This window comes from Alosa pseudoharengus, unplaced genomic scaffold (genome assembly GCF_046254945.1).
Source record: "Alosa pseudoharengus isolate Yale_2024_CS ecotype anadromous, Long Island Sound unplaced genomic scaffold, YU_APseudo_1.1 YU_APseudo_1.1_scf_23, whole genome shotgun sequence".
NCBI lineage: Eukaryota > Metazoa > Chordata > Actinopteri > Clupeiformes > Clupeidae > Alosa > Alosa pseudoharengus.
Window position 1 is genome coordinate 18,506,674 of NW_027468685.1, and position 8,970 is coordinate 18,515,643.

General features: G+C 43.4%; 1 protein-coding gene across 1 annotated transcript in view; it reads right to left on the reverse strand.

Annotated features, from left to right (window-relative positions):
• The window catches only part of col22a1 (collagen, type XXII, alpha 1), a 66,736-nt gene that overhangs the window by 55,488 nt on the left and 2,278 nt on the right, over nucleotides 1–8,970 (reverse strand). Inside the window, exons 2-3 of the mRNA XM_076301888.1 lie at nucleotides 7,020–7,171; nucleotides 6,074–6,640 (exon numbers count right to left, since the gene is read on the reverse strand). Of these exons, the coding sequence (XP_076158003.1) occupies nucleotides 6,074–6,640; nucleotides 7,020–7,110 (658 nt within the window). The 5' untranslated portion in view covers nucleotides 7,111–7,171. The remainder of the gene's footprint in view (nucleotides 1–6,073; nucleotides 6,641–7,019; nucleotides 7,172–8,970) is intronic.

Here is an 8,970-nt window from a genome sequence, read left to right on the forward strand (position 1 = left end):
ACTTTAACTTGCGCAACGCCACACTTGTGTAATACATAGACTGAGTTTTTCCAGGGGAACCCCCACACAGCCCCTATCGGAAACAAATACAGGCCTAATATTAAGACTGGTAGTAAAGCAGCGCCCCTCACTAACTCCCAACTTTAGTCATCCCTCTTTCAGTAAGGGATGGCTGGCATAACTCATGTCTCAGAGACTGCTTGCTTGCAGACAGTGGAGACACTCTCGGTTCCAGACTCGGTTCCAGACTGTCTGGAGAAAGGACAGCACTGGTGGCGGCGGTGACTGTTTTAGACTCACGCTCGCCTGCCTTTGAAAGCCGTGGGTCCTTAGAGTGATCTGGTTGGTGACAGCGAGAAAGGTAACACCACAAGCATGCATCAGCTTACGGTAACCTCAGCACTCAAACAGCAACTCTAGAGTGGGCAAAGGGTGGGGTACGTTTTAGGAGGGGGGCTATTTGTAGGACGTTCCTGCCCCAGCATGAATGACAACAGGGGTGGGATACTGTGGCAGTGACTGAGTCGTTTTGAGAGGCAGCCACACCAGGTATGGCGCCCTGAGAATAGCTTGTTTGAGCTTGAGGAGCTCAATGTGGAAACCGGCCTTCCCCAAACAACACACAGATGGCGGGCTGTTTTAGGGAGGAAGTGTTTTGTCTTTCTTGGACAGCTGAAGGGAGTCGGCAGGGCGGCTCGCCTTCTCTGGCTGTCCCCCCTGAAGTCTGACTTAATTGATTCTGTGACGCTGGCCCCTACTGAATGGGGGTTCTTCCTTGTTACAAGGTCTGATTTTAGACACTGTCTGTCCTTGTTTCAACTGTTGCACAAGCACAAATATTAATGGCACTGGGGTAAACAGTTGTTTGGTTTATTTTTCAGTTTGTTTATTCACAGGGCATGATTATCAGTACTGGACGTCAATGATCTATGGTTGGATTACTTTACGGGTCCGCCGGCCTCGTGGCTAAGGAAAACATGACATGTCAGATTATTTTTAGTATGTTCATGGCCACTCAATGACCCACTTTAAGAGGCCCCACCCTGTAAACTGTGCTCTTATATTCTCAAGTCGTGGCCTTATTTTCTCCAACTATTAATTACAGTGGAGCATGAGAGCACGATGCCATTGACTCCACTTTTCTAAACAACTTATCTAGAGATCATAAGGCAGTCTTTATCTACATATCACAGCATAAGTTTTATCTAGAGATCATAGCATAGTCTTTATCTAGAGATCATAGCATAGTCTTTATCTAGAGATCATAGCATACATAGTTTTTATCTAGAGATCACGGGGAAGCCTGTGAAAGACACTCCCCAACGGGACAGTGTTGTGGTCGTCTCACTTGTGTGCGTGTGTCTGTGGTGTCTATTTGTATTTGCATACAAAGTGGGCAGACACCCAAAGCCACAGCCGCTGATCGCATCCCTGACAATCATGTATAATCAGACCCTGTAATTTTGTTTAATCGTGCCTATAAAAAGCACTTTGTCATGTTTAAAGAGGCTTTAACTTTACCGTGAGCGCAATCTTTTTTTTTTTTATGGCAGTGTGTAGCTCTCCTTTATTCTCTCTCTCTCTCTCTCCCTCTCTTTCTCTCTCTCTCTGAACAGACCATCCACCTCAGACTGGCATAAACTGAGAGTTTGCTTCAGGGCCCAGGGGAAAATCCAGGTGACTTGTTTATTTCCACAAAAAACTTTGTTCCTACATGCATTCAGACTGATGACTTCTCCATGAACAAACATCAGTGCCTGATCCCCATTCCTCTACTTAATCTTCCCAGGAGGTATTCTAACTGTCTTGTACTGGTAATAATCAGTTCTTTGTGTCCATGTTTCTTCTCATTTTCAAGTAACAGAAAGGTGGCATTTTGCACATTATTCCCACGTTGCCCTCTTTATAAACACTTAAGTGTTCCCAGCAACTAGTGGTTGGTGCTTAAGTCCTAACAAGGCACAAAGTATGGGTCTAAAGTGCCATTTGGCCATAGCAGTGCCCATTCTTTAGGACTTGGGGTGAGGTAGCCTTGAATAGCCAACAGTGCGTCATTGTTTTAAAATGGTGGCAGAAGTCATGCCTTAGGGAAAGAAGGACCAACGACACAGCGACTTCCTGTGCCTGTGGCCTCAACACTGTTATTTTCGTGACCAAGCTGAGAGTTAAAATGAAGGCTTAGGAACCAGATAGTGGATTGTGGGTACCCATCATGCTCTTCCTTCATGCCTTTCATGCCCATGTGAGCTATACCATTTTATACATTATGTTGAGTGGGTGACACATCTAGTTAAACTATGCCCTCAACTAGATTAAAGGAGAATCCCGCGAATTTTTCACATAGATCCTTGTTTCTCGAGGTCACCGAGTACTGTTGGTACAAAAATGTTTAAACAATCTGTTCTACCTAGCTTGAACACGCCCCCAGAGTGTAGCACTGTAGCTGCCTTGCAGCTCTAGCTGTTGGCTACAGCAACTCCAGCTAGGGTGAACCAATTGTTCTTAGGGTTTTTTTTTGTATTGACAGTACTCGAGAAAAGACTAAAAATCTACGTGAAAAATCACCAGAATTCTCCTTTAAGTTAAAATTGTAAAAGTGTCAAATTGTATACATGAACAACTCTCCACACCTCTAATGCATTATACTGTAGTGTGCATGCTTCCAGAATATGTGTTCGTGGAAACTGAGGGCTCTGGGGGCTATACTCACTATTTCTTAACCTGAACCGAGGCTCATCACATGCCTGTGACTATACAAAAAGTGCACAGTTCCCACAGGTATAGAAAACCTGGAAAAAGTAATGAGGTCATATTTTCCAGGCCTGGATATGTCATAGACCAGAGTCAAATGTATCAAGGCTTTGGAAAGGGTATTTTAACATGTGTTCAGTGATGACAGAGGTTACTTGCAACTATTGCAGTGCATTGTATGGGTTTTTACTAATGTTTGTGATAGGCGATGATTCCATCCAAAAGGCCAAGATCAAATATCTGACAAGTTTTGACTGAACACTGAACGCACTCCATGTTCACTTGTCACAACTCCATTTAAAACCCAGACCACACCATTCACACAATCATAACAGACACATCCACCAGCCATTGTCAATGTCATTAATTAGAGCTGTGTGTTAACTCAAAGCTGTCTACCCATCCCTACACTACTGTGTCACAGTATACCAGCAAAAGTGTGGTTGAGCCACAGGCTATCTATAAACAATGCCACTGCTTAGTCTGATGTCTCAGTTGTATATTTGTAACCCCGTAACTGTCATCAAAGGCTGTATTTTAAATAACGTCATAAGGTTGTAAATGACAGACTGTTTTTCATACCGAGAAGTTTGTGTGTGTGTGTGTGTGTGTGTGTGTGTGTGTGTACCATGCGTGTATGTGGCCATGTGGTAAGCATGGCTGGACAAGACCAGGGGAAAGGCCACTAATAGAAGGCATCCCCTTGAACATCCCAAGATGAGGGGTAATCTGAAACAGATTTTGGGTTGGGATGGGGAAACCTTCCTCAGAAGCTAAAGCAAACACTCTGGGGGGCTTCAAACAAGCCCCAGGACCATTACGCTGCAGCTGCTGTCAAATTTAGAGACACGTCGGAGCTGATTAGAGGCCACAAGGGTTTTGTGGTTGTGGTGGGCCAAGACAATCAAATTCAGTTGTGTGTGAGCGTGCGATATGCCCTATTTTAGTCTGTGAAAAATATGGTTTAACACTGCCATGTTTCTCATTTTGTACCATATCATCTTGATTGGAAAGTAGGCCTGATATCGCAACAGATGTTGGTTAGTGGCTACAGAGGTAATATTATCTAATTGACTAACTCTGACAACAATATGTTCAATGTACACAACAACGCAATATATCAAACTCTCTCCTTCTTCACTGGCAATTTAATACTGTCACATGCAAATCTAAAACTGAAATGGCAAAAGTTGGATTCTGGGAGAAATCTGTAGTTAATCTCTCCTGTTTTTTGGTCAAATCATGGCCTTATCTGGGCCAAGACTGGACCACATTGCACTATCTGGGTAACTGCAGGGTCAGTGAGGTCATCTGAAGGCTGTGAGGGTTTTTAACCCCACTTCACTTTCTCTAGGGTCTCACAGGCTTGATTTATGATCTGAAACGTCTCTGTAGCTTTTGATCTGGGGCACATTTAAAAGCTGTTGATTAGAAGCTGCACCCCATGGCTCTTAGGGCAAACTGAGCTTCACAGCAGCATGCACATGAAACATTAGAGCTGTAATTTTTGGTGGAAAAAATAACCCGGAGCGTGTGGTCAGTGCGTTTGGCTTGACCACGGTTATTCTTGGACGTATGGAATATTGAGTTCTTAGAGAGAGGATTGTGGAAAATAAACAAAAAAGACTATAAGAACACTAAACAGACAAAGAAATGAACAAAAACAATGGCACATTCTGAGATCTAAAGAAATAGTTCTGTTCTGGAACGTGTCCTGTTTTGTCCTTTGTTCTCATTCCAACATCAACAAAAGAGCTGGTATGATTTATGCATGGACATCTAAAATTAAAGAAGAATCTTAATCTAGACTGAACAGAGGGCAGGCTGAGGGTCAAGGATGTGTGTGTGTGTGTGTGTGTGTGTGTGTGTGTGTGTGTGTGTGTGTGTGTGTCTGTGTGTCTGTGTGTCTGTGTGTTGGTGTATGTGCGGGTGCGTGTGTGTGTGTGGAGGGATATGAATGTGCATTCTCTCTCTTTGGAATATCTGTATGTACCCCACAGTAAGGGTATTTTGTTTAAACAGAAAATAGATTCCACTGGGTTTGTAACTGGGACAGAAGGCTAAATCTGTCTTGAGTGGGCATTAGTGCCGAGTTCATTTAAAACCAAGGTGACTTGCACTTGTTGTTTCAATGCTGGAGTCATAGTCTCTTATTTCCACTCAAGTTAATAACAACCTCATTCACTACCTAAATTGGGTGATAAACAAACATTACATTTGTAACTGCATGTTCAGCCATGCTAAGATAAATAAACAAACATGCACAAGTGTGTGAACAGGTAAATAAACTAGCACAATCTTTGCTAAGGCCACACACAGGCCTCACATGACCCTGAGATCTTAGAGGTCATCTGGATATCTATGTCCAAATCAGCATACAGATATTTAATGAGTGTTTTTGTTCATAATGGACTGTAGCAATCACACACACACATACACACACACACACACACACACACACACACACACACAGAAAAGCACTCAGTATGATTTTACATACTTAAGTATTTGCCTCTGGCTGACAGGCAGTGATCTGGAAAAGTAGTTGAGGTCAGGAAGGGGGGACTGAGCCTTTCCACTCCTCCTCACCTCTCAACCCAGAACCCAGTGGGGCAAGCAACCACAAAAATGTCCTGGTCACCCAAGCTTCCTGTACAGGCCAAAACGCATGTGGGGGGGGGGGGGGGGGGGGGGGGGCACTACCCTTACACCCAGCCCATGCTGTCGGGGCTGGGCTAGGCAGGGATGGACTGAGCGTGGGTGTAGCATGCGGTGCTAGGCCAGCTGGGTAGAGCTCTAAGAATTGTAGCAGAACCTATGTAAGGTTCAAAATCTCTATTCATGGAGTAGTGTGGGTGCAATGACTGGTGGTTAACTTCATTAGCATACATTCTTGTTGACAGATCTGAGAAGTGTCTGCGGTGTTAATGTGGACACACAGCAGTTTTGGCAGTCAACTCTGTGGGTAAATTGTGTGGGTGTCATGTGAGAACTCATAGGTTTTGGTCACACCACTTTGGGGCATCTATTTTTCGTCTGTATATAAGTGAATGCATTATTTTAAACAGACATTCTAGGCGAAATGCAGCAAAGGTGTCTGGTGGTCTAAGTGCTGGCAGTGTCAATTACACAAACCAAGTTGACATACAGTATTAGGTGGCCCATTGCTCTTCCTATTTGGCTATTTCCTTCCTATTAGCTTGTTGAAACAAACTACATTTGTCATCTTGTCACACCTGATAAGTGCATGTTTATTCAATTATTAAATGACATTAGCCAGAAAGTATGTGTGGCCAGAGTTGTATAATATTAATTTACTTACTTTCGCAGAGGCTTTTCCTCAGTCGTCCCCTGATGGTATCAATGGCGTTAAAGTCGGCCACCTGGAACACGTGCGCGTTCTTGGGCTCAGCTGCAATCTCTTCCAGCTCTACTTTGAGCGCCTCCCCGATGCCCACGGCGAACATCCTAATGCCAGCCTTGCTGGCCTCTCTGGACGGCTCCAGCACGTAATCCTGACTCCGGCCATCCGTGAGCAAGATGGCTACTCGCTTGGTGTCCCTAGATAGAGGCCTGGCTCCCGCGCTCTCCGTGAATATGTTTTTGGTGGTGTAGCTGATGGCTTCGCCGGTCATGGTGTTCCCTCCGCGGTAGACGATGTTCCGGGCGGCCCGCTTGACCTCGTCCAGGGTGCGATAGCGGTCCAGTTTAAACTCGATGGTGGGACGATCGCTGTAGCGCACCACAGCTACACGGGTCTTGTCCGGAGCCACGTCGAAGGACTCCACGAGGCTGGAGACCCACTGGCGGATCTTCTCGAAGTTCTCCTTCCCCACACTGGAGGACGTGTCCAAGATGAAGGCCAGGTCGTATTGAACATTTTTACATCCTGACAGAAAGAACAAAAATGTTTTCTCGTCACATTCACATTGTCACTCGTACTTTAGGTAGTTTTTGAATAAGTTTTGTTGTGACATTCATAGCAATATTCCCTGCAATCACATTAGACATGTATGGAGGCTGCAGTTTTATGTATGAAGGATAAAACAACAACACTTTTTATCCTGAGACACATATCAACAGATTATGATTTTATAACAGATATCATTATAAATCACAAAAACAAATGGCAAAAGTTTGAAGTGACATACAGTTCAGCTTCATATATTTTATGCAACGTGACACAATTTATGTAATTAGAAATCCATTTGTACTGTATATTGTTTATGCATTTTCATGTAATTTTCCTCTCAGGATGATGAGCCTACCTGCCCTCTGGCCACTGACTCTCTCTCCTGAAAGAGTCAGGACAAGGATGGCGAGCAGCAGAGAGATCCTAAATCCAAAACGGATCTCCATAATACACTCTTCCGCTCTCTCTTTTCTTATGCTACACTGAGATTATCATCCAGCTCCTCACCTGCAAAAAGATCAGTCTAAGGTTAGCACGCAACAATATCTAACATGGTATATTATATGATAACAACAACAACAACAACAACAACAACAACAGCAGCAGCAGCAACAACAACAACAACAACAACAACAACAACAACAACTTGCTTTTATATAGTGCTTTATCAAGACACCCAAAGTGCATTACAGTGAAGGGGGAACCATCAATGTGTAGCACCCACCTGGGAGAGGCACAACAGCCAGAGAAACAGCTTAATAGTTGCGCTTTGGCTTTGGCTTTGGGTTACTAGTGCTGTTTAAGTGTAATTCAAAGTCATCAGCTGAAATTGTATTTGAAACTGAAAAGCTCTAAATAAATCCTTATGCATGCAAAGTATCCATTTAGACGTGGGTCAAGTGTGTGTGTGTGTGTGTGTGTGTGTGTGTGTACAGTACATATGCGTGTGCGTGTGTGTGTGTGTGTGTGTGTGTGCGGATGTTTCCTATCTGATTGGACAGATGACTTCGGTGAGAAAAAAGACAGGAATGTGCAGTCGGCACTTCAAGTCCCTTTACTGCGAGACTGCTGACTCTCGAAACTGTCAAGGTATGACATGAAACACTTTTAAGCCTGTTTATAAGAACAAATCACGTCTAAGTAAAATAGTAGGCTAAATTAACTATATTCAGATTTTTCAAGTAGACCAATTACTGCTTCCAGATACCAATTCCAATTTGGAGGCAGAGAGACCAGCGGGCTACACACAGTTGTCTCATACAGTATTAAGTGCATGTAAAAGTGTATCTTGCTTAATGCCCTTTAGGACCTATGTATAGTATATTAGACTTGGTATAGATGTAGCAAACATGTGTATGAAAAGTCCAGTCTCCTCAAGTTATGCTAACTTTAGCAAGCAGTTCTGGGCCCAGCAGCAATCAGAAACCCATGTTTCTCTTTTGCTGGACAGGAGATAAAGTGCCCCATATGTACTCTGTCATCATAGGGCTTAGGATGGCTATCTGGGGAAAGATAGAATTATGGAGAACAGAACCATGATGATGTGGCATTTTCTGTTTTCTCTCTCTCTCTCTCTCTCTTGCTCACCCTTGTCAGTCGATGACATGTCAACTCTTTCTTTTTTAAATCTGAAGTGATCGTGTTTTAAAGCCATGCTCAGCAGCTATAACGTATTGTTTGTCTACAAGCACGCATGATACAAGCATGGTAATTATTTCAAAGGAGCTCACTGATCAAGCTCATTAGACCAGCAAGCCTACTGTGCATGAAGACATTTAAAGACCTCAGTGCTAAAACAAGAAACTCCCACACTGAATCAGTAACATACGTACTGTAGAGAGAGGGTCACAGCAAGTTGGCTCAATTACAATTTTTCGGTGAACTCATTTACCTTTGCCAAAGTACACAACAAGCCTCTTTTCCTCGAGAATAGGGAGAGGTGGGCCTGGTGACCGCCTCCACCCACTGCGGATGTCTGACACAACCATATCAGTCCTGTCCTCGTACTTCACATTACAATCCTATAGGACTGATCTTTGCAGTGCCTCGTAAACCACATACCTGCTGCATATGTTCACGTTAGCTCATGTTCCGAAAATATTTATCTGTCAAAAACAAATTGATACATTTCTCACAGAGCATTTTATGTATAGCTTGTGATAGCTCATTGCAAAAACACATTTCAATCTCCTATACAATTTTCAATACTTTAGATCATTATCATTATGAACTTATCATTAATTGGAACTAAACCAGTATAAGCCAGTCCTTTAACATCACTTTTTGCTCTGTGCTCTGTGCTATTT